Source organism: Puma concolor, chromosome C2 (genome assembly GCF_028749965.1).
Source record: "Puma concolor isolate L17-30 chromosome C2, mPumCon1.1.hap2, whole genome shotgun sequence".
Classification (NCBI taxonomy): Eukaryota; Metazoa; Chordata; class Mammalia; order Carnivora; family Felidae; genus Puma; species Puma concolor.
In genome coordinates, this window is record NC_141675.1 from 144,967,223 (window position 1) to 144,993,176 (window position 25,954).

General features: G+C 38.0%; 1 protein-coding gene across 6 annotated transcripts in view; it reads right to left on the bottom strand.

The window, feature by feature from the left end:
* Positions 1 to 6,503: 6,503 nt before the first annotated feature.
* GRIK1 (glutamate ionotropic receptor kainate type subunit 1) overlaps positions 6,504 to 25,954 on the bottom strand; it is a 375,649-nt gene continuing 356,198 nt past the window's right edge. For 2 of the 6 annotated variants that reach the window (XM_086675821.1, XM_086675820.1), the window contains 3 exons: positions 24,895 to 25,145; positions 7,284 to 7,370; positions 6,504 to 6,887 (listed from right to left, as the gene is read on the bottom strand). In XM_086675821.1, the coding sequence (XP_086531947.1) occupies positions 6,732 to 6,887; positions 7,284 to 7,370; positions 24,895 to 25,145 (494 nt within the window). In that variant the 3' untranslated portion in view covers positions 6,504 to 6,731. Of the gene's footprint in view, positions 6,888 to 7,283; positions 7,371 to 23,282; positions 23,540 to 24,894; positions 25,146 to 25,954 lie in introns of those variants that run through there. The other 4 variants (XM_086675824.1, XM_086675822.1, XM_086675823.1 and 1 more) reach the window with 2 other exon arrangements.

The following is a 25,954-nucleotide window of genomic DNA, read 5'->3' on the forward strand; positions in this document are numbered from 1 at the left end:
GTTGGTTGGTTTTGGTTTGATGAAATTAACCTGGTGTGTGGCTTATCTAATAGCATCATTTTTTGGAGGAAGTCAGAAGGAAATCATCCAGGAAATCTATGATGAGATCATTAAACATTTCAGTGAAAGATACCCTCGCAATTAATTTCATTTGCAATATGCATGCTTATGAATCATTATATTTGTTGGGATGTTGTAAAAAGGTCAAAACTAATTATACATTTGTTATGATGAGCTTAAAATTCTAGCTGTCATTTGTTATCTTGGTTCCCTTGAGACAATGTAGACTCAATTCTATCCCTACATTAGAGTTTTGAGTGTTATTTTTTTTAAAGCTTTAATGAAAATGTTTCTTTCATCACTATAATTTGGTTTATTATGCTTAATGCCACTAAATTACTTTTAAATCTTGGCATGGTTTTATTAAAAATGGTCTCATTTTAATTTGCTGCTCTAGGTACAGAATTTATCATGAAGACAAGGAAAAGCAGCCTGCCTCTTCAGAGATATTTTGGAAATAGCTTAATGACAGATCTACAAGTACTGAAGACATTATCAACACATTTAAAATTCTCTGTGATGTTGGTTACTTGAAAATCTTTATTTTGTGTGTGTGTGCGGGCGTTTCCTGAAATTGTTATACTTCTTGGTCTCTTGCTGAAGAATTTGCCAACATATGTTCCTTGTGGGTAGTTGGGAATATAAATCCTAGAAAACTCAATGGCATTCACAGTTATTGTCTCTAAAAAGCAAGTGAGCCAACAAAATTTCACCCTTGAAATCTGACCTTTTCAATTCTAATATTCTCAAAGGCAAGGGCTATATCTTATTTTAAATTTGTGTCAGGTGTCTACATGGCATATATTCCAAAGGTTGTCATTAATTACTCAGCAAGTCTGTTCATTACCCACTATATGTAAGATGCTAAACAGCTTGTATAGAGTGATTGATGTTGAAAAGAAATATTCTGATTCACCTTCTAGAATTTTATAGTCAACTGAGAGTTTACAACCTAATGGTGTTTTGTGAGATTGCCAGAGCATGGTGAAGCTTTAGATGTTCACAGGAACTATCACGTTGTGCCATTCACATGTTTTAATTGTGATTTGGCTTGCCTGAGGAACAAAAAATGTTCAGAGAGTTATTTCAAATCAGTAATACAACTAGTCTGCAGATTTGGTGGAGAGTTTAACTATTAAAGTTTAGAAATGACTTTTTATTATTTAAGTGCCATGGCAAGGCACTGGTATCCTTAGATATTGCTTCTTGGAGATATTAATAGCTACCTGTGTAATTATTCTATGAAATGATAGTGGGAGATGACCAATTGCCCTATGATGCTTCTTTAAAAATTGAGTCAAGAATGTGTTTGAGTACAAAACAAATATTTGTTTTAATATAAATGAAACAAAAGTATTAAATACAGAAGTTCATTTAGTGCTGTGGTTGAGTGTCTCTGGACTCTGATTGAAGTTAGAATCTTGGTTCCTCAACCAACAGGCAGTCTGACTTCAGGGAGATACGCTCTTTTCTTACAGTTTTCCTTTTCTGAAATGGAAACAATACAGAGTGCCAACTGTGAGATCAGGTATGCTTGGAGTGAGGCCTGAGGTTGGCCAATAGCACTTCATCTTGAAGAGTTGGGAGGGAACAGAGTGTGGTTGTGATGATATGGCTGGGGTTAGGTTGCATCATTTGCCATTTTATAGTTAAGTGACCTTGGGCAAGCTATTTAACCTCTCTGAACCTCAGTTTTTAACTCTGTAAAAAATGGTATTGACTTTAGACTTGCTAGAACTATTACAAATGTTATAAAGTATATACAGTGCAACCAGATTTAGCACATCCTTGTTAAATAATGATTAGTAACACCTGATGGCATGGCTTTGATATATACTAGGAGCATGAGCACAGCCCAGACCAGACTAAGACAATGGGATCTACCTATCTATTATCTATCTATCTATCTATCCATCCATCCATCCATCCATCTATCCTCTATCATCTATCTATCTATCTATCTATCTATCTATCTATCTATTGATCATCTATCCTCTATCTATCTATCTATCTATCTATCTATCTATCTATCATCTACGTATCTATCATCTAATCATTCTCATAATATCCAAATGAAATATCAAAGTCAATTGGACTCCTTCCAGATTATCCTGGATTACTTTGATGGTGGATAGGGGGTCCTTTGCCTTCCATTTAGATGAGGGTTCTCTATTACCATCAGTAGAATTTTTAACTTTGTTAGCAAAACTCTGTGGCTTCCAAGAAGAGGAAGTCTAAGGACTAGTGAGCAAAATATCCTATGAGCTATTATCCATGTTGGGATTCTTTTGTGAGGGAAAGGGCTAGTTAACCTATAAGACTTCACAATTTCAAGCTTAATGAAGAATTGTTCAGAGCAAACATCTGGGCATTCTACCAATGAAGAAAAAGGGATGGGAAATGATGGAGAAAAGGAAAGAAAAAAGGATATGAATTAAATAAACAAACCAGGGGCACCTGGGTGGCTCAATCGGTTGAGCTACTGACTCTTGATTTCTGCTCAGGCCATGATCTCACTGTTCATGAGTTCAAGCCCTGTATGGGCTCTGCGTTGACATTGTGGAGCCTGCTTGAGATTCTTCTGCTTTCTCTGCCCCTCCCCCGCTTGTGCTCTCTCTGTCTCTCTCAAAATGAATAAACAAACTTTGAATAAACAAACCAGACAAAATATTCCTTCAAATCCATTTTGGAGTCTCACTTAATTGACTAAGCTGTGTAAAAACACAGTAACTTCTTTAATTGGTTATCTTGTGGGCAAAGCTTACAAGTAACCTCTCTGGTGTACCTGTGACATAGTATGAGGATTCATACTACGCAAAGCCTCATCTGCAAAGTCAGCCCACATGTTTCAGGATTTCTAAGTGTCAACATGTCAGTATGGTTTAATGTTAGTCATTTATTTCACTCCCAAGGCTTATGGCACTTTGAGTTACTACTTGTAAATACAGCGTATATGTCTCTACTCTGGTGGATTTACTGTTTCTATTTTGTCCCACTTTTTCCCTCCACACAGCCATTTTTTAAGAAATGTAACTGGAAAAATTTTCCCTTTATATATAGGACTAGACTGAATGAAACTGAGTCCTGAGTGTGCCTTCAAAGTCCCAGCCTCACTTTTTATGACCTCTTCCCCAGGCCAACAAGCTTCTTCTCCAAGCACTCCATCACTTTCGGTGGAATGGCTTGCTTATCCTAGCCCTGTAGGCCCATGACACTCCTCTGGACATCCTTGACCAGTGAATAACTGTTTTTTCTTCTTGTTCCAAGATGAAGGAGTCAACTAATAAATGCCTGGGGCAAGTGGATTGTAACTTGGGTCTCTTTTAGACGATGCTTTAGTTTGTTACTAAACACATGAGCCCCTGTGATGTTGGAGAGAATCTGCTGGACCATATATTTTGGGATGGGTGGACTTTATGTTTCTTTAAAAATCACACTGTATGGGTAGCTGCTAGAAATACCTCTCCTAGAACAGTCACTCTTACATTATTCTTCCTTTGAAACAACAATCCCAGGAACTTCTTGGTTAAGTCTTTTTGGGCCAGGGAAAGAGTTAAATTAAAGTAGGAACTGCTGAGACAGAGAACAAAAATGCTGGTCACAGATATTTGATCTTCATCTAGATTTCTTTTACCTGCTTCCTCCTGATTTCTCTCTCTCTCTCTCTCTCCAGCTTCTTCTAGGCTAAGAATTGAAAATTCAGGGCTCCTAGATGTGTCAACAATCCCACGAGGTCAACACAAGCAATGAATTGTTGCTTCCCTTTTCTCTGTACTAAAGGCAAGAAGGGCCCAGATTTGAAACTTGAAAAGAATAAATCTTAACCATAAACACTATCTTTCAATCAATACTGACTTCCCTCTTCTCAAGAAATTGCCAAAGGAAGAAATGTAAGATCTGGTTTTTAATTAACTTTGCCATTGATTTCCACATAACTGTGTATGAGTCACTGTTCTTTGGTGAAAGGGATGAAAATCTCCAAGATGAATGGTTGTTCTTGGGGATTTTTCTGTACCAAGTTCTAGATATTCTACAATTTCTCCTTTTTCTCCCCTCTGGCCTCATATCTTACTCTGATCTTTGCCCTAACACACAGAGACACACAGAAACACATGTACATCTGTTCACACCAAATGTGCTTTCAGAATGAAAATATTGTTGGGATGGGGGAGGTGGGGAAGAGAGGTTATTATGTACATTTAGTAAAAGTCCTATGCTGTGGACCTAGTGCTGTGGACCTAGTCCTATGCCATTTCACCTAGTTCATTATAGTTTTTAACTAATTTATTCATACCAAGTATTATGCATTGAATGAAAATGTAGGCATGGGTAAGTGAGAAGGAAACTGGTTAGTGGGGACCTTAAAATGTCTATCCAACAGATTGACACACAATATATTTTCGATATTAGAAACTGAAATACTTATTTTCCTACTCTACTTTCCCTGCTCTAACAGTCTGTGAAAAGATATAGTAATAGTGTCTGAAAGGAGAGAAAAGTATCATACTGTTACATTAGAAATGTAAAATAGAATGCCATTGGTGTGATTTCATAGTGAACTAAATACACTGCACATCTCCCCTCTAATATGTTATCACTCTAGTTCATCTTCAGCTGTTGGATTAACCATATTTCTATCTGCTTTTCTGTTTCTATCAGTAAGCATATCTGTATCTCTCTATATTTATCTCTATATCTATAAATATTTTTAATTGTATGAGAGAGAGAGAGAGAGAGAGAGAGAGAGAGAGAGAGAGAAAGAGAATATCTTAAGCAGTTCCATGCTCACTGCAGAGCCCAATGTGGGGCTTGATACTACCATCCTGGGATCGTGACCTGAACTGAAATCAAGAGCCGGGTGCTCAACCGACTGAGCCACCCAGACGCCCTTCTCATTTATGTAAATTGCAACTCCATTTTTTCCAGGCACGCAGGGACTGATCCCGTGATCCTGGGATCATGACCTGAGCTGAAATCAAGAGTCAGACACTCAACCCATTTAGCCACCTGGGTACCCCAGCAAATTGTTTTTAATGTCACATCTTCATGGATTTTATGTAAGATCTTAATGCATTGTCTAATGAAATACATTATTTTCCAATTGTGATTGATCCAAAATTTGAGCACTGATCACAATCATAGGAAAATATCTGGCCAGTACCTGTTATTGCTATTTTAAATGTGACGTTATTTTTCTTTTTATGTCTGGATATGTTTTTGTGCTTAAACTCTACAGGGACTAGATAACAAAATTTGTTTAGTTATAGAACAATCCTATAGAAACCAATGGGATTTAATTATATGAACTATTGATCCAGTGCCTGCTGCTTTCCCATTGGTCCCCCAAATAATGAGTGTTACCTCAACTCCGCAGTTAAGCCTCCCTCTCCCTGCCAACCCAAATCCTAGACTTTCTCTGGACCCACTCTTCCCTCCCTCATGACCACTGTCTAAATCTCTGGCCCCATGAGTTGTGCCTCCGAGTTACTTCCATCATCCACTGGTCTGGCTGCCCCTGCTCTGGCCTGGCTGCAATGTCCTTTCTTTGGGTTCCTGAAAGAGCCTTCGGGTGACCCTGTCTCTTCTTCCTCAGATTCCTTTCCTTCAATCCTTTGTCTGCTTTCAGCCAGAGTGGTTGTGACCTGTCAGACCCTTCGTATTCCCTTGCATTTTAGCCACGCTAAACTCCTGTCCCTCCACCATCCTGGCCCTATTCTCTCTCCTTTTGGGGCCTTCCAATATGCTGCTTCCTCAGCCTAGAATGCCTGCTTCTCCATCTTACAGTCCTCCCTTCACCTGATTAACTTGTCATCGTAATTTAGCTGTACCTTCCTCCAGGAAATCTTCCTTGGTTGAGTACATGTTCCTTTGGCTTCTGGCTTCTACTGAGGAAGTGCTCATCCTTCTTTGAGTACTCAAATGTTTTTCTTTTTTGTTTAACTATAAACTATGTGAGAGCAGGGACCATATCTGTCTTCCTCACCATAGTATCTCCAGAACCTAGAATGATGCCCAGAATGTGATGGACACTTTTATTTTTTGAATGAATTTTCCTTTTTTGTTTTTAAATCCTTTTATCTTATACTCACCAATATTCCAAGTGCTATTTTAAAGTTCTTTATGAAGTCAGATTTTAAAGCACAAAGATGAGTAGTTTTATTTTACTATAATAACTAGGTATTTGGTATGAACTCTAAGTTTTTTTTTTTTTTTTAATTAGCCAGAAATGATTCTGTGTGTCTGAACCGGTTAAGAGGACTCATCAAAACAGCAAACTGGAAAACAGATGACATTTGACAAACAAACATTGTGAATGGGAGCTGAGTAATGGAGAACAAACCAACACTCAAACTTGTTCTGGAAAAAAAAACCCTGTTGATTTATTATTATTTAGAAAGCACACACAGCAATTTATCGAGAAGAAGGAGAAAAGGCAAAATAAGTGAGCATACAAATTCATTTTAAAAGATCCAGTGGCACTTCCCAAGTAATATCTGTCTCTGTGAGCTTTTTAAAGCTGTTGTATTTCGCATATCTATATGCATACCCAGAGTTATGAATATAGATACAGGGAAACACATCACACACTTGTCAGGAATCTTTCCTCCCCAAAACCTGTAGTGAGCGTATCGTTTTCCTTCCTGAAAGCTGCCTGCAGGTGTTTTCTTGGATCATGCCACAGTCTCTTTCCTCTGAGTTCGTCTCTGATGACAAGTAAGGATACTTGTGAAGGGAGATTTCCCCTTAGTTCTTGACTTTTTCTTTAGCTTTTTCTGATTTTTGAGTGAGATTCCCAGTTCTTCCATGATGGCATTGAAAGAGAGACACTAGAGAACATGAAATAATAGAGCATCAGTTTAACCTAACTAGCTGCCCCCTCCACTGATCTGTCTCTCACCAATACAAGATATTGGTCTAAGGTAACTGCCACACTGAAAATTCCCGGCCAGTTCCCACACCTCCTCCTCCACCCACTGGCCATTCGCCTTTTCTACTTGGGGAAATGGAGGCAGCAAGCTAGCTGGGTAGACTTTGGGCTTTCATTCACAAGATGCAGTATTATAAAACTACCCAGTTAGGCTCTCAAAATAGACAACTTACCTTTGCCGAGACACCAAAATAGAGTTAAGTTAAGTCATTTCCCCCATTGAGATGATCCAAACATTGATAGGTTTATCAAGGCATACAGGACACTTCAGTAATGCTATAGAAAATGAACAAACCTTCTCTACACCAAGGCTTTGTTTTTTTCTCCCATGAAACCTTACTTTGTTCCTAAAATAAAATCTAATTCTTGATGACTTTCCTTTCTGATAAAAAAAAAGAAAAAAAACAATTTTAAATTGTATATTTTCTCCAAAAAACAGAGATCTGGCAGCAGCAATGATGCAGCTGTGGTTGAAATGAAAATAATATGGTACCGAACCGCACAGCAAAGATGATGGCATAATACGAAGAGAAAATGGAGTGATGATCATGAAACGTCACGTGAGTGCAGATGGCGTATATATGTACGTAACTATTACAATTCCACTGTTATGTATTCGCATGCACAGTGTACAATGGTGTAATCAAACATAATTTGCTACCAATTTTTCTAGCCAATATCAGATCTTTGAGTGATACATTCCTGCTAATAGAGATTTCCATAACTTAGTGTTGTTCTTGATGAGGTAACCCTTAAAACACCCTTAAAATCCGCAAGCCTTTGGTAAGGTGTAAGCAAGTGCAAGCATGGGACTCCTTTGTCATGAACTCACAAAACGGATGGCTTGAAAGTCATATGACCACGTGCCACCCAATGATTTCTCTAGGCTGTGAGCTTCTGACAGGAAGGAAACTGGTGTTTCCTGTGTTCAAAGTAGGAAATGTCTCCTCCGGTCCTTGCGTATCAACGTGCAACATGTATTTTTGAAAATTTACACTCCAGTTTTGTTCCACAAAAAAGTTGATGTCATTTAAATAAGCAATAGTTTTAATTTTTCTACTTGATTTGAAAGCTAGACAGATACATTTGGTTCCTAGATATACATTGCTGGCCTACCAGATGTACACCTCTGAAAAAGTAGTAGTTTTTGTATGACTTCTTGTCTCTTTTGCACGTGTTTATAGACTTTGAGTTTCATTTTCATTTTCATATGGCACTAAGAATTCATGTCATTCGTGTTCATTTTCTTTCAAATCATAAGTTGTGGCTTCAGTGAATTGAGAGGGGGATCATGCCACCCAAAGAAAAACTTCAGAAATGTTTTCTATGAATTATACTTACAAAAAGTGTTATAGCACATATGTCACAACGGAAATTTAATGTTTTTTGATAGCATTTTGTGATGTGAAATTTTTCTGTTGCTACCAGACGAACTGCATATTTTATAGTGCCATATGACACATGGTACTGTATCGGGGTCTTGCAAATTTTGCTCAGAGAGATATTTCAATGGAAGAAGTGTTTTTGTGTTTTGGGTTTGTTTTGTTTTGTTTTGCATTTTGCACAGGACATTTCTAATTTCAGGAAGATCATTAAAATGGAAGGAAGAGAGGGAAAGAAGGAGGAAGTGCAAAGGACTTTATATACACTATTACAAACAAATCTTACAGCAACCTTATAAGGAAGGAATTCTTATGCCCATTATATAGGTGGGGAAATTTACTATTGGAAATGTTAAGTAATTTGCCCAGGAAATGTGGTTCGTAAGAGCTTGCATTTGAACTCAGTCTATCTTATTTCACAGACTCAACTGCTTTCACTTGACATCAACACCTTTTTTTTTTTTTTTTTTACTTAACTACTATAAAGAGCTTTTATAGATTCTTTTCTCATAAATGCATGTTAAGAAATTGCAATATTTCTGTTTTACTTGAAGCCTGAAACATTCGAGTTTAGACATTTCTCTTCATTTTGCACTGAAACCACCAAAGTGAGTCTCCAAGTGTGGCTCACAACGAGGAAAGAACTTGATGAAACTCTCTCTTTCCTGTATTGGGTAGATGGGTAACCACAGTTCTTGTCTTGACAATATGTTTTAATTATGTTTCTCTTTAAAACACAATCTTCCTTCAACTTTTATATTGCCTTAAAATGCAGCAAATGTCTATTCCTTTCATTAACCCTAGGTATTTATTTTTTGCTGCCCTCATGAAAGTAAAAATATATATAGTTTTATGAGTGGTCTGGTTTCTCTGTCTTTGGTCACAAATGATGATTTCTTTTTGATTCTCACTTTGTCTCCAACTGTCAAAAAGAAAATGGCAAGATATTGGGACTGACCTTTCTGCTTCCAAGTTTTTGCTGTAGTCATAAGGAAAGATGACCTTTAAGGTCGCTACCAGCCATGAGCTCAAGCAAACCATACACTCTTGTATCCACAGGAAATGAAAATGTGAAGGTCATCTCTCAGCACAGAGGGGCCTGGGAGGGTTTCCTATTCATTCATTGATTTGTCTTTCACAATCTCAGAATTAAAGATATAGATAGAGAGATAGAGAGAGAGAGAGATAGATAGATAGATAGATAGATAGATAGATAGCTATAGATAAATTGAGCGTCTGAATTAGGATAAAAATCTAAGTAGCTTTCCAAAGCTTCTATTTCTGGACTTGGTTTTTATGAACTCCCTTGTATTTGCAGAGCCGTAGAAAAATTATGGTTAAGCACAGATGTTTAAATTTCTAAACTAATTTCATTAGAAAGTCTCAGACATGTTGATGACCATCTACCACCTTGCTCAGGAGGCAGGGACATTAGGGGTAGGGTGAATAACCCCAGCAGAATCCTCTGGTGTTTGGCAGACTGGAAATTACCCTGTAGTATGCAGCCGGGGTCCTCCTATTTTTCTCTGGTGGATGGAATTCATGTTTTCAATGGATCTACATATATGACCATGAATCATACTTGTGAGTTGACCCCTGGTCTCAGAATGCTGGAAGTGAAATTTCAGCTGTGCTGCCTAGTAGCTGGGTTACACTGGGCAAGATGTTTATTTTCTCTTTGATTCAGCTTCTTTATCTATACAATGGAAACAATAGTAGAATCCTTTTCATAAGAGTTATTTTGTGAACCATTGAGTGGGTACATGTAAAACAGCACAATGCCTGACCCATGGTAAGTTTCTCTATTTCTTTAAAATAACATGGTATAGGGGCGCCTGGGTGGCTCAGTCGGTTAAGCGTCCGACTTGGGCTCATCTTGCGGTTCCTGAGTTCAAGGCCGTGTCTGTCTCTGTGCTGCCTGGAGCCTGCTTCGGATTCTGTCTGTCTCTCTCTCTCTCTTTCTCTCTCAAAAATAAACATTAAAAAAAATAAAAAATAAAATAACATTGTATAGGGGCACCTGGGTGGTTCAGTCATGTAAGTGTCTGACTCTTGGTTTCAGGATATGATCTCATGATTTCATGAGTTTGAGCCCCAAATTGGGCTCTATGCTGGCAGCACGGAATCTGCTTGGGATTCGTTCTCTCCCTCTCTCTCTGTCCTTCCCCCACTCACACTGTCTCTCTCTCTCAGAATAAATAAACTTAAAAAAATAACATTGTATATATCACTGAAAATAGTTTAAGTCTATGAAACTTACTGATATGTATTTTGGTGTTTTTTTTTTTTTTTTTTTTTGGATGGAAGGAAGGGAGGAACAGTGAAAAGTTGATGATCCTTTAATATTATCCATTGTATGCCCTTCTATGCACCAATTCTTTGTTTCCACCAGTGTTTTGTTAAAGTACGTTCTATACATGTTTAATACATAGATTTTTCAATGCTTATTTTATTTGTTTCAGCCAGCTCATAACATGTTTTAGTGTTTATGCAGTAATAAGATTTATGACAGCTTGTGTCTTGCCTCTGAAGGATAGGTGCTCAAGCATGAGAAAGAAATGAAAATTAGCCACAGCTCTTTGCCATTAAAAAAAACTTATCTCTATGCATCTGAACCCATTTACTGTGAATTGCTATGATGATAAGTTTGATAGGAAAATTCACTTATGAATGGATTTATAGTAATAAACTGTGTTAGTGCCATTTATGCCGTTCTGAACACTGTCCAAAGATAAAGTGATGTGTGTGTGTGCAGGGATCGCATGTGTGTGTGTGTGCGTGCTTGTGTGCATGCACCTACATGTGCATGTGACCTCTCTTGCAGAGGAAAGGAAAGTGAGAAACAATTTCATGTACTAGAAACCATGAGTGAAACTTCAGCTAGCACTGTAGTTCGCCTGGTTTTAGAAGAAGGATTTCCTTCCTTCTTTCTTTCTTTCTTTCTTTCTTTCTTTCTTTCTTTCTTTCTTTCTTTCTTTCTTTCTCTCTCTCTCTCTCTCTCTCTCTCTCTCTCTCTTTCTTCCAATGTTTGTTTGTTTGTTTATTTATTTATTTATTTTTTAACGTTTATTTATTTTTGAGACAAAGAGAGACAGAGCATGAACGGGGGAGGGGCAGAGAGAGAGGGAGACACAGAATCAGAAGCAGACTCCAGGCTCTGAGCCATCAGCCCAGAGCCCGACGCGGGGCTCGAACTCACAGACCGCGAGATCGTGACCTGAGCTGAAGTCGGACGCTTAACTGACTGAGCCACCCAGGCGCCCCAATGTTTATTTATTTTTGAGAGAGAGAGAGAGCGCACGCGAGCACACGCATGAGCAGGGGAGGGGCAGAGAGAGAGGGAGACGCAGAATGCAAAGCAGGCTCTGGGCTCTGAGCTGTCAGCACAGAGCCCAACGCGGGGCTCGAACCCACAAACTGTGAGATCATGACCTGAGCTGAAGTCAGATGTTTAACCATCTGAGCCACCCAGGCACCCCTGACTTGCTTATTTCTTTTGCAGAAAACCATTCCTCTTCTCCATTCCTTTTGTGCCTGTAGTGTGACCCTAGTGAGCTCCCCTGTCCTCTTTTCCTGCCTTCTTTTGCTTTCTTTTACCTTCCTCTTTGTCTTGATTTTTTTTTTTTTTTAATAATTGCTGACATCATGGCACCTCCTTTGGATTAATCCTTAATATTTGGTTTCTTGGTACTAGTGTGAACCTGAACATAAATTATTCTTCTCCTGGCACCTTTATCCTTCTATTGCAAATATTCCCCTGGAAGGGACGGGAGAAGTTAAATGAATTCTTGTTTTGTACCTAAAATGAGTCTAGGGGTGGGGAGTGATTTCCTTTACATTATAGGAAGAACTGTGTGCTGAAATTTGATTTGGGTTTACAATATTGAAAGGACCAAGGCTAAGCTGTCTCGTATTGGCTTTCATACTGTTTGCAAATGTGGCATCAGATTGTGACTATCAGACTGATTTCTCTTATATATTTAACATTTATGCATTCCATGCTTTATTCATTGGTACATTTAGAAGAACTTGGGGTGAATACCATTATACCTTACATTTTGTACAGGTTTCTCTCTTTATTATGCTCTTTGTTTAAAGACACTTGAAGCGGTCTGTGACATTGTCTAATAAATTTTCACATTATGTGTTGAAGATACAGATAATATTTGTGTCATTTTATAAATGTAAAAGCTTTCATTTTATATAGATATGCTTTAACTTGAAAGCAAGCTCTAACTTGAAGCCTTTTTTGTAAAGACTATTTTTAGTAAAATAGACTGAATTTTAACAAATATAGAAATCAAGGAATGGGTTACTGAGAAATGATGAGATTATCATTGCTGTTATGTTCTTGGTTTGGTTGAATTACTATCATAGTCTGGAGGCAGTGTCTCAATGATTTTTTTTTTTTTTCTTTTTAACGAGATGGTCTAAGTATTCACATCCTTAACATTTTTAAACTGTGAGATTCAATACGGGAACAAACCTAAAATGTTCAAAATGTCAGGAAACTTTTTAAGGAATAAGAACAGAAACCTATTCATACATTTGCTACCTTAAGACTTTGGAAAGTCTGGTCACCTCTCTACATAAGTGTTTTATGTCTTCACAGGATAATTGATGATCTAAGAGCAGAGATCAAGCTTCAGTGATCCCCCACTAATTATGTTAAGGAAGGAGGAGGGATATTGTTAGAGTAGCTATGTGTATACCATTTTGTGTGAAATTCTTGCATTCCAGAACTCAGAATTTGGCTACCATTTGCTCTGGTTTTATCAGTTTTCTGGGTTCATTCAGAATTCCTGGGCCACCTCTCATGCAGCCATCCTTGGATTAAAAAAATATATATATATCTGAGAGGTTGGGAGTCAGCCATCATATTAGCCTCGAGAATAGTGATTATGATTAATTGTGCCTGAAAGCTAATGAGGAAGCCGATTCTCATCTCCTGAATCTGTGCCAAAAATTTCTGGATGGAGGAAATCTAGACATTGGCCTAAAACTTAAAAGTGTGGTCTGCTATCCCCACCTGTCACCCAGAAGCCACTCCTTACCCAGCTAATTTTCAACTGGCTCTTCACTCCTTCTACATTTTCCCTGGGGCTACAGTATATCAACCCCACTAACTTATTTTCCTATCTCTCTTTTTTTAAAACATTTTTAATCTTTATTTAGTTTTGAGAGAGAGAGAGAACCAGCAGGGGAGCAGAGAGAGAGGGAGACAGAATCCGAAGCAGGTTCTAGGCTCTGAACTGTCAGCTCAGAGCCTGACGTGGGGCTCAAACTCACGAACCGTGATCGTGACCTGAGCCAAAATCGAAATCCCAACTGACTTAGCCAGCTAGGCGCCCCTCCTGGCTCTTTTTAATGTCACGTTTTCACCATCTCTGTCCTTTTCCTTCTCGTCTCCTCCATTTTACTTTTTTTGCCCCCACACTTGAGATTTGGTGCCAACATCTTTGCTGTCTCAGATCCTAGATGTAAGCTGAAAGCATATCCCAGAATTCTCTGTTTTCCAATCCGAGTTCCTTCAAACCATAAACATACACCTATGGGGGACACAAGGTTAGTCAATGACACTAGATACATGAGGATCATCTTTCTAGGGTTCATTTTTGTTTAAAGATTTTATTTAGAAAACTTTTCTTCCATTAGAATAAGTGTAAGTCTATTGTGGAATGGATATATATATACACACACACACACACACACACACACACACATATATATATGTGTGTATATATATATATATATATATATATATATATATATATATATAATTTATTTAGTTTTAAGAATTCTTTAAGAAATTTTTCACTATGGGTGGCTGCCCAAGACTCTACAAAATTCTTGGGGGTATTAGTTCGTTCTCCTCTAACATTAGGAATAATTTCATAGAAAACTTTGAAAAGTGAGGTTAACACTGAAGCAATGTTCCATTTTGATATTAATCCGTGTACTTTTCCAAATCTTCTGAATCTGAGCCCTTTTTCCCACTTTTAAAGTTATAGCAAGAGCTTTTGTATGCATTGCCCTCAGGGTAGGGATGACATAGAAAGAGGAAAAAAAGTAAAATTTGCAGCTTTGAGTTCTTAAATAGATTTTTGTGGATCTATAGAAGCCACTGCAGTCTTTGAAGCTATTAATTACAACAGCTAGGTGTTTGAAAGAAGGAAAAAGAAGGCACTTTGAATTGTAAAAGTTTGCCTTCGAGCCTTCAGGGCCCAGCCCCTGAGATTATGGCTGGGGTATGAAGCTAGGACTGTTCTGTGTTTATTTTCAAGGAGAATCATCCAGCCAGGGGCTAGGACAGCCTAGATGCTGAGGAATACCAGAGAAGGGGCCCCTCACTTGCAAGTTTTGGGATCAAACTCCCATGGGGTGAAGTAAGGCAAATAGATGTGGGGACAGCTTAATAGATGAAGGGAGCTGAAAACACAAGGAAATCGTGCCCACTTTCTGTCCCATATTCAGAGGAAGCAGTCACTGAGTGCAGAAATATCATCAGAGCTGATCATCAGGCTGGTTGGAGACTGTCTCCCATGACCTCTGAAGTGTGCTCAAGAGCAGTGAGACTTTCCCGTGCTCCAGGAGGGCACGAAAGTTGCTGATGAGTTTGGAGAGATGGCTGCAGAGTGTCCCCCCCAAGCATTATGACTAGACAGCTGCAAGTTGTTTCTGCCATGAGGATAAGCTTCAGGTGGGCTGGACATATCTGAGATGAGCAACCCTGCTTGCTTAAAAATGGCAGAGATGTGGGTTTGTATGCCAATCCAAGGTACTCCCAGTGCCTTTCTCCTGTCTGGAGTCACCATCAGAGGCCACCATGACTTTCTTCTCTGGCCTTCTGGCTTCTCTCTGGCTTCCCTACATCTCCCAAGTCTGCCTTAGCCCCTTGTGCAAGCTCGGGGCCTACACACTTCCTCTGTTATTGGCCTCATGTGTACCTGAGCAGGCCTCCATTGCTGAACTTGAGATGATACTATGAGGACTGACTTTCCATTACCACATGGAGAAGAGGGCCTGTCCTTTCTGCAACTCAGAGGCTGAGTTAGGGCCATAAATATATAATTCCAAGAAATTCTTTGTATGCCCCTTCTCATATAGAGAATGGCCTTGGCCTTGAGGTAAATTGAACCTGATGGAGGGTTTTAGTGTCCACAGTGTATATGTGCACTACCGTGGAGTCCTTGCAGTACTAGCTTATGCCCACATGTAGTGGACATACATTTTTCTCAAGCTATAAACTTAGGTGTGCAAGAAAACCATGTGATGCCATAAAAAAATAACAACAGATCCCACCTTAGAGGTTCCCATCCACTAGTAGATGTTGTCAACTCAATGTAACTCACTCATTGTTTAAAACTGAGTTTCTTTTGGTTAATGGCTCAGTTAATATGAACCTCTCCCCTCCTCCCTTCTTCTTCTCTTCTTTCCCAGGTGCATCTGGGCTTAGGGAAATTTAATAGAGGGTCTGGGCATTGGTGATGGTGGGAGCAGCTGATCCATGGCCATACTACATTCTTTGGCTTCCACTGGGGTTGGATCCTAGGAGGCCATCAGTGCTGCACTTTCTCTGCTGAGTCCTCTAGGTGCTTGTGGCCCCACTATGGTCTCCATGTCAGGTCTACACATTGAGTCTTTTCCCACTCCAACCTCAACCTTTCAATCCACTGGTTCAGCCCTTCTGCAAGGCTCTTCATTGAGAAGTGCCATGGAGTTTTCACTGTTTTCCCTGAGATGCTCTGGGACTGAGCAGGACTCTACGAAGCTGTTCATAGGTTCATGACCTAGATATTGTTATTGCACCATTCTGGAAACAGTTGGATGTAAGATTTTTCTCAAGTTTTCCCATCTCCTGGGCTATACCCTGTAAACTCCAATATGGCATTTTCTGTTCAAGATCTCCCAGAACTTTTCTGAGGTTTCTATTTTCCTGTCCTCAAGTTGGGACTTGGCTCATGGATGGCCATGAAGCCTTCTCTCAGGGATTCCAGTACCACTAAGATTTAATGACTTCCCTCCCATTCTTCCCTTCTGTCCTAGTGGTCAAAAGCTGGTCAGGGATAGGAACATGAGGGAAGAAATCATTATTTTGTGTATTTCCACAACCTTGGGCCTCTGGGTTTTGGCTCTTGTTAATTACAGATAAGCTTTTCGAATAACAACTAATCTATTCAACAAAACACCTGGTTCTTGAGACTGAAAGCCATGGTTTCCAAGATTTTTGTCTATACTACAAATCTGTAAAGTTTACTTAAAACTCAAATGCTAAGAGTCTGATTCATCTCTGGCTTGGAAGCCGTACAGATAAAAACATTGACGCTTAAGGGTGGAGGAGGATGGGGTAAAAACAATAGAAAATAAAAGCACATCAACCTTTTTCTTTGTTTCCCTTTGTCTTTAACAGAATTACTGAAGTTCCACTTACAGAATAGGTTTCCCCATCTCTCTTGAATTGTGACTGAGAATATAACCCATTCCATAGCTATGAATAACTTCTAGCTATGTCTTGTTTTGCTTGTTGGTTTGTTTTATTTTGTTTTCTTTCTTTCTTTCTTTCTTTCTTTCTTTCTTTCTTTCTTTCTTTCTTTCTTTCTTTCTTTCTTTCACCTACTCTGTAGGCTCATCAGAGTCAAGAATGAGTCCACTTTTGTAGCCTTTCCTGTGTTTGTTACACTTTGCTTATGACTGGATGAGAACTTTTTCACTCTTTGATGCCATGATGGCCGGTTTTCTCTTTATCCAGAGTAGACCATTTCATCCTGCAGCACTGGCAGGAAAAGGTAATTCTGTTTATGACAATAAAAATTTAGTATGTTTAAGGTAACTGCGCAATCATATTTATATTTGTATTTGGTATTTGGTCAAGCTTTTTTGTTGTTGTTTGGTCCTCCTTCTTTTTATTTCCTTCCCACTTTCTATTAAACTTAAAAAATTACTGTGGTTGCAGAGAACTTTAAATATCACCCCTTCGGGGCTCCTGGGTGACTCAGTCAGTTAAGTGTCCGACTCTTGATTTTGGCTCAGGTCATGATCTCATGGTTTGTGGGTTTCAGCCCCACATCGAGCTCTGTGCTGACAAGGAGCCTGCTTGGGATTCTCTCTCTCTCTCCCCCTCTCTCTGCCCCTCCCCTGCTCGCTGTCTCTGTTTCTTTCTCAAAATAAATAGATAAACTTAAAAAAAAAAAAAAAGAAAAAAATGTCATCCCTTTATGTCACAGCTGGGGAGACTGAGAATAAGAGAGGGACAACGACTTGCCCAAAGTCACATAGCTATTCAGTAGCAGCACAGGGACCTGAACTCTTGGCTTGTGACTCCCAGGTCATTGTTTTCGTTGAGTCATTTACACCTTTCAGAATTTGTTTGGTTTTAAGACACTGCCACTATACACTGGAAAAGTTATTTCTAAATGGATGTTAATTGCTTCCTGGCCTCTCTGTGAATTGATGAATGTTTGGGTTTCCAGGCAAAGGAAAACCTCTTTGTACAATTACAGAAATAACCTGATTGAGATTTCTCCAAATGACTTGCTAAATAAAGTGATCTGACTACAGAAGAAATGAATGAGAACGTGTGGAAGCATCTGATAATGTGCCAACTGATACTTAGGACTTAAGATAATTGCATATCGGGGCACCTGGGTGGCTCAGTCAGTTTAAGCGTCTGACTTTGGCTCAGGTCAGGATCTCACAGTTCGTGAGTTCGAGCCCCACAATGGGCTCTCTGCTGACAGCTCAGAGTCTGGAGCCTGCTTTGGATTCTGTGTCTCCCTTTCACTCTCTGCCCCTCTCCTACTTGCACCCTGTCTCTCTCTCTCTCTCTCAAAAATAAATAAACATTAAAAAAAAATTAAAAAAAAAGATAATTGCATATTAGGGTAGGTTACCTGGGGACAGTAGTTTCTTAGTTCCTATGGTTGGTAAGGACTAAATTGATCAGGGCAACAATCTTTTTTTGAAATGGAAAAATCTGAATATTTGAAGTCTAAACACTTCAGTTAAAAAATTGGATACAAAGAAAATCCTGGTTTTGCTAACTTAAGCTTAGTAGATAAAGGAGCGACAGTAACTCTATTCCATCACTCAGGTCCTACTCATGCTTTTTGTGTGTTTCTGGGTGTATACGCTGAAGCACGGAGACATGGTGGGGTTGTGCAATTTGGCCAATTAGCCCATTTGGGTTGACGACTGCAAAGTTCAGATTTTGTAGCAGGTGTAACCACATAGAACATTTGGGCTTTTATCACCAAAACGTTCTCATCTGTGTAAGTAGAATTTTTTTGAAAATTTAAGGGAGAATCCCATTTTCCATGATATCAGTCTCTACAGAGAGGATTTTGAAAGCAAAAATGATTTTAATATGCCTGTGCATCTGGACATAAAATTCCATAACTGCGGGAAGCATAATGAGATGGTTCCTAAAGGCAAGTTAAAACTGCAGCATCAAGCAGAAATTTTTCATTATCTATAAGAGTTAATTAATAATGCCATTTGGCACAGTCAGATGTGCAGAAAATAGTCCGAGAAGTAGGAATGCCTTGCTTTCCTTTTGCTTTTCAAGGCTGTTCAGGCTACTTTTAAATTGCTTACTGGGAAATAGACCTTATAGTATAAAGGGTCACGGGCTTGGAAACTAATTGGGATTCATTGTTTTGCTGCTTTGCCATAGATGGCTCATATAGAACATAATATAATGCTAGTCAAATGTAATGAGGTATTTGGAAATATTTTTGGGGGGGGATAGTTTATAACTATATAATCCAGCTGATTTTCCTAAGGGCATGATCTCTACCCACCATGTGTCCTCAGGTAGTTGCAGTTTTGCTGGAAAAACTCTAAAATAATTCAACTTCTAATTTTAGTCTAAGACAAAATAAACTTTATTTTTTTCCTTATTGCATTGGATTATAAACAGGCTTGTCAGGAATTGGATTAGACAGCGTTAGATGCTCCATAGTTGTCGATGCACTGTTCAATCTTTTCAAACACCTCTCTGCTCTCTTGCTAACTTTAAACAGTATTCCTCAAAGTATAAGCCACAGATAACCTGCCAATGTTAATAAAATCTCACCCTCACCACTTAACTTGAAGTCAAATTGCTGTGTTCCATCTAGCTTTAAAGAAAACTCATGCTTACCAAAGTTTTATAGTAAAACAGCTGTATTTAAGATTGTTGGGGGGAAAAAAAGCTCATGTAAGGAAAGGTATTTTTAAAAAATCCCTTGTACTAAAAAAACTCATGTACATGACCTAATTTTGGAGAAAACTGCTATATTGAAGCTATTTTTTTTTTATGGAAACTAATGTCTACAACTAATTTTAAGCATTCGCTTTCAGATTTTGTTAAAAAGTCACCAATTCCTGGATTACACTCACTGAGAAGCAATCTATGGAGGTAGAACCTATAATCCATATTTTAAATAATTTCCCCGGTTGATTCTGAGGTACACCAAAGTTCTGAGAACTAATGACAAAAAAAACAGAGTTTGGAATTTTTTCTTTCATGTTCAAGTTTCTTTTTTTCTAAATTTCACTTAAAATGCAATGGCCCCTGGTGGAGTCACTGTGGTTTCAGCAGTCATTTACTTGATGTCAAGTATTGGTTGTCTAGGGCATGTATAAAAAGAAAAAGAAGTGTAAGGAGCCTTGGTTTCTGAAATGAATAGACGTTCTTCAAGGGAAAAAAGGGCACAGAGACCAATTAAACTACCTATTTGATCATTTTGAGTAGGTCTAGCAACTATAACTAAACATGAAGGTCATCAATTGAATATAATGAAATTTTTATCTCAAAGATGTGCAGTTTCTTTTTGAACTCTCTCTATAAAGGGTTTATTGAATATTGAATGCCAAATATGTGAGTATATCTTGGCTTAGAATTAGTGGTCGTACCTCTGGAATCAATCAACAGACATCAATGAATTATTGAATGCTGATTACACACATAAGATTATGCTTTAGATCACTACTGCACAGTAAAATCAACCGACTACCTTAAAAAACTATTGTCCTGCCCTCCTTCCGGACTAATCAAATAAGAATTTCTAGAGATGAGGTTCATGACTTCTACTGGATCCTCATGTGTTGTCAGTTTGGGTCCTTCCCTGGGGTGCAATGAACTTGTCCTTGATTTTTAATGATTGTGTGAGGAAAAGTGGTTTTAGAGAGAGAGTTTGAACCTGTAATTGGAAAACCTCTTTTCCAGACAGTGTATTAAGATGCATGATAAATTGTACTTACTGGCCACATGACCAGATAGCAATACCTAATTTCTCCATAAGGGGCTAATATCTGTTAACCAATATCTATTAACAGAATTCTTATAAATGATCTTATTTCCAATACCATTATAGAATTTCATTTAATTCTCAAAGCAAATATAGGTCAACAAATTATCTTCATTTTACAAATGAGGAAACTAGGGCTCAGAGAAATTAAAAACTACCCCAATCGTCAATACCATTGTTTACTGAATGGCAACGATGTGCCAGGCATGGTTAATGTGTTTTGTACAATAACACTGGATGAGGTACATATCATCAAGCCAGCATTCCCTGAGTATGATCTGTAGAAAATGGTCTGTCAAGATACTTCGGGGGAAAAACAGATTCTGCTATCTAATAAGTTTGGGAAATACTGAATGCTTTCCAATCTTGTTGAAAATTCCCAATGCATCATAACATGTTAAAAACACTGAGATATCATGCCGTAAAGAAAGTTTAGAGTAGTGTTCCATGGGTTCCTTGACCAGAAAATCTAATTTGAATAACACTTGTCAATGGTACCTTATGACCGAGAAATTATGTCCTAATATTACCTACTAAGAAACAAAGGCTCTGAGAAATGCAGTCACTTGTCTACTGTGATTCAGCATGTGGCTGTACTAGAACCTGCACCTAAGTTTGGTTGATTTTGAAAATTCTCCTATAATTCTAAATTCTAGGACTCCAGGTTGCTGACTGCTTATTTCTCTGTTAGTAAAGCTGAAATAAAATTGTTGAATGGATTAAATGTAATGCTGTATCATTTCAAAACATTTTGAAAACTGTAAAATAAGATATAAATATCAGAAATAGGTAGTATACATCTTAAAGTGGCACACAACTATTAAGTTTACCCAAACTCTGAATTACACTTTCAAAGGAGAGTCTCTGTAGAAAAGCAGATTTTGTTATCGCTAACCCCTTGATCATCTCAACTTCATCAATCACCCTTGAACTTTTTTGGTAGCATCTTTGATTTATTAAATAGTCCCTGGGAAGATAAACTCATGTAATTTGTGGTTTCCACATACAGAATCAATAAATTCTGAATACTAAAATACTCCAATGTTTGCCTCTATTGATTATGAAGATGTAAACTCTGACCCAGGACAAAGTGTGCTGCTTTCACTTTAATAACAGTAGATAAATGTTAGTGTAATTTAGAGATATTTTCTTAAAAGCACATTTATTTAAAGAAGAAAGCAAGATTGAGAAAATCAGGGCAGGAGTCAACTTTCCTATACATGCGTTACTGGAGAAATATAGTTTTGACTGGAGGGACCTGTGGTTCAAAAATTGGAACCCATTTAAAGCTAAGCAAAGAGAAGGCAAAATGCTACATGATTGCACAGATGGCTTATCTTTAATTCTGAGAAATATGTTTTGGGGCTAACTTCACATGTCAAAAGGTAATCCCATTAAGGAGAACAAAGACCAACTGATCCCATGTTGGGGGAAGATGAAAGGCATCCTCAATTCCCCTATGCACTGTGAAGAGGAAAAGAAGCTCAGAGGGCAGGCAGACATCCTCCATCACAACAAATTAAGTATGCAGTTGGTTTCTTATGTCACCAAGCTGAGTTAGAGTGGGAATTATTTACAACATTTTGAATGCAGGTGGAAAATAAATCTAGAGATCTGTAACTAATGTGTATGGAAATTCTTTCCTCTATTTATTTTCTCCTCCTTGCCCTTCTCCCTAATATACTTGGAGTGAATTGATAATGACAAAGCATCCAAAGAAATGAGTGTGAAAGTGTTAATGCTCAGAAAAGATTGTGAGGAGAACAACCACTCTATGCTGGGTGAGTAGGAAAGGAATAAAATTACATCTTGTGAAAAGATGTTCGTCAATGCATAGTGAAAGTGAGTCAGTGGAAAATAGAAGATGCTATGTGTTAGTTCCTAGTTTAGGAGTTTGTCTGGAGCTTGCAAGAAATAGTCTGCAGCATGAAAAAAACCACAGTTCCTTGGAGACTCTGAACATACTATGATCTGAACGTACAGAGAGTTGTCAGGTAAATGTTACGTGAGAGCTTGATGTTAATGAATTTCGACCCAAGAATCATTTTCGACTGAGTTGTGCCTTTCTAAGTGAAGTTCAGCATAGCTAATGCTCTTCTGTGATGCCAGAGGGTTCAAGTTTAGTTTACATTTTCTGGATCACGTTTTTCAATTTTTAAAATATAAGACACCTTGAGTCTTTGTGTAAATAATACATTTTAAATAGTGGAATCAATTTGAGTTGAACGTCAACGTTGTTATGGACTTACTACCAAAAGTTAGGGTTTCGGGTAGTTTGAATATGTGGATCTACATAGAACAGAAGGGACAGGGAGAGGGAAACAGGAGTTTAAAAAAAAAAGAAAAACAAAAGGTCCACAAAGATAAAAAAGAATTCCACCATACTAGCATTTTGTTTTTATGCTTTGCACTGTTGAAAATCTACATCTACTTTTTCATGAAGAAAGACTTGCTTATTTTTAACACATAAATATAGAACTAAGATAACCGTTATCTTGATGGTATAGCAGATTCTGGAAAATACACATATATTGAAGTTTATATGCCCCTAATACACCTCGGTTTCAACACAGAATGTGCATGTTTTCAGTGCATTGAATTCAGTGTCTAGAGTCACTTGAAAGGATAAAGAATTATGGCTATTTATGCTTAAAAGATACAGATATCATCAACAATACCAATTAGCAGAAACAATTTCTACTGGGCACACTTTTTTTTTTTTTAACTGATTACACAGTGTGAACTGAGGACTGTGTCCGAATCCCTCTCTCCTCTCGAATTAATTTGCCACATTCTAAATCCGTAGATAAAGTGGTTCCAGAAGTGGAGTTGGTTGGATGGGTTTGTTTACACTTCAGTCCATAAAAGAAACAAAAAGCCTTGCATGCAAAAAGAAATGAGAAAAAAATATAGAAAAAAATGAATAAATCAGAAGCAAAAATGAATGTTTAAATGAAAATTTAAATCAAATGAAGCTGGCAATTATGAGAAGCACATTAAAAGCATAACATATACAAGCTTTTATTTTTCAAGTTAGTTGCATAAAACAAGACACCTCAAGAGCAAATTGAAAGTTAAAACAAAGCAGAACAGTCCATTTTCCCTTTTAAGTAAAGATAGTTTTCTCTAAAAAAATCTAAAAAAGGGGCGTTTAATGTTCTCACAATTGCCTTGTAATTTTGGGAAAATTATCATGATAAAACCAAGTTATAATCAATCATCCCCAGCTTTGGGAGCTGAAAGAGAGTTTCCACTTAAAAGGAGGTGGGACTGGTGTGAAATTATTAATCAGAACTGGCTACATAATTTGTGGGGCCCAATACAAAGGGAAAATGTGGAACCCCTTGTTTAAAAATGATTAGTAATTTCAAGACAGTGACAGCTGAGCATTAAACTAGCCATGTTATTAATAGTTTATAGTCTCAAAATTCTAACAATAATTTTAAATTGAATGGGTGGTCTAATGCACTATGATGGGCATGAGGTTTGTACTTTGTTTATTCTAGTATGCTTATGAAAGAATTATCTTTAATATAATCATCTTATACAGAATGGTAGGAGCTCCTGGTGTGATTTCCATCAAAAATAAAAGTGACAGGCAAAAATGGTTGACTGTTGAAATCAACTATGATCCTAAATACAATCTGGAAAAATAAAGTCTCTAATATATTTCATTGTCATTCTGTGTTATTGATCATATTCCTGACCAAAAAATCCTGATGAATTACCTTTTTATAGATCATGTTTTGGGAGAGGTAAATGCTCAGTTTCAAAATACTGCATTTATATCTTTATGTAAATTGCTTTGCATTCATACATGTGCTCAGCATCCACACTTCCAGAAAGGATGGTAACATTTCTCTCAAAGATCTTTTTATATCTTTTCCAATTTTGGATTTATTTCTTGCCTGCTTTATCGAGGATTTCTATCTTAAGAGCAAATAACTGTTCAAGAAATTAACTGGGTTTGGAATTTCTGCACTGCTGTTCCAAATAGGGCTAATTGGATTTAGTATATAAGGCGCTTCCTTCTTCTCATTAATAAATGATGGCACCGCAGTGCCAGCAGCACCTGGCAGGGATTCAAGAGCTCTTTGCTCTAACTCAGAAATGGCTCTTCTGGGCATCTAATTCAATAGACTGTTACAAAAAGGGCAGACATCTTTAAAACCCCCAAACTTAAGACAGATAACACAAACTAAAAACTACCTAATCCTAGAAAGAGATGACTCACCTGTTCAATATCACTGTTCTTCCGTGATTTGTATATAAATTCTCCAATGGCTACAAATACAGAGAGGACCAGTCCAGCAGCCAGAACAATGAATATGCCCCCAATATTTTCTACTCCCAGAGCACTGGCCTCTTTGCTGTCTTCCTCTGGGCAGCCATTTCCCCGCCACCACTTTTCTTTCATCATATGCAGTTTGCCCTCCTCTTGTAGTTGAAGGATAGCGATAGTGATTTTATCCCGGTAAGGAGAGCCTGTAAGGAATGTCATTTGGATATTGGTCACCAAAGGGTTGAAGATGTCAAGAAGGATTATTGTCTGAAAGGTAACTATGTTATGGCTGTTGGGAAATCCCAATCCACAAATTGATTGGCAAAGGGCACACAAGTTGAATTCTATATTTTGAAAGATCAACATAATTGGAGAATGGATAGCTGACATGCTGAGATTAACTCTTGCCCAGGCTGTCTGTTCCTTTTAAACAGGGAAAAGCTGAGCTGGGGATTCTGTGACATACGCTTGCTTCTGGTGAGTTTTTCATAAATCTCTCCCCACATCGGGGATTTCGTTGTTCAGATTCTATTTTTTCTCAGTTGTTTAATATTTTGACAGTCTGGCTAGATGAACACCTGTACCATCTTGTCTTCTTCCTAGGGCAGCAGCTAGACATTTCCCAGTCTTCCTTACAATTCATTCAGTATGGTGATGTGATCAGTTTCCAGCCATTAGGAGCTGAAGTGACATAGGACTATTTCCAGTCCTATTTCACATTCTCCCAACATGATTCTCTAGTTTCTCTCTCCCTTTCCCCAAATATTCAGTAGGAAGGAAAGGACTTCAAGTCACTAGGGATAGTGGAACCACCAACTGGAAGGAGTTTGGGTCCCAGGATGACTACATGAAGAAGTCTCTCTTTCAGTCCACGTCGGACCATGACAAGGTCAAGAAACATTTACTGTGTAAGCCATTTGAAAATAGTAAATGTTGGTTACAGTAATTAGCCCATACTGACTAATACACTTAGTAATATGCCATTAAGATTAGGTTTTGGATACTTCAAAGG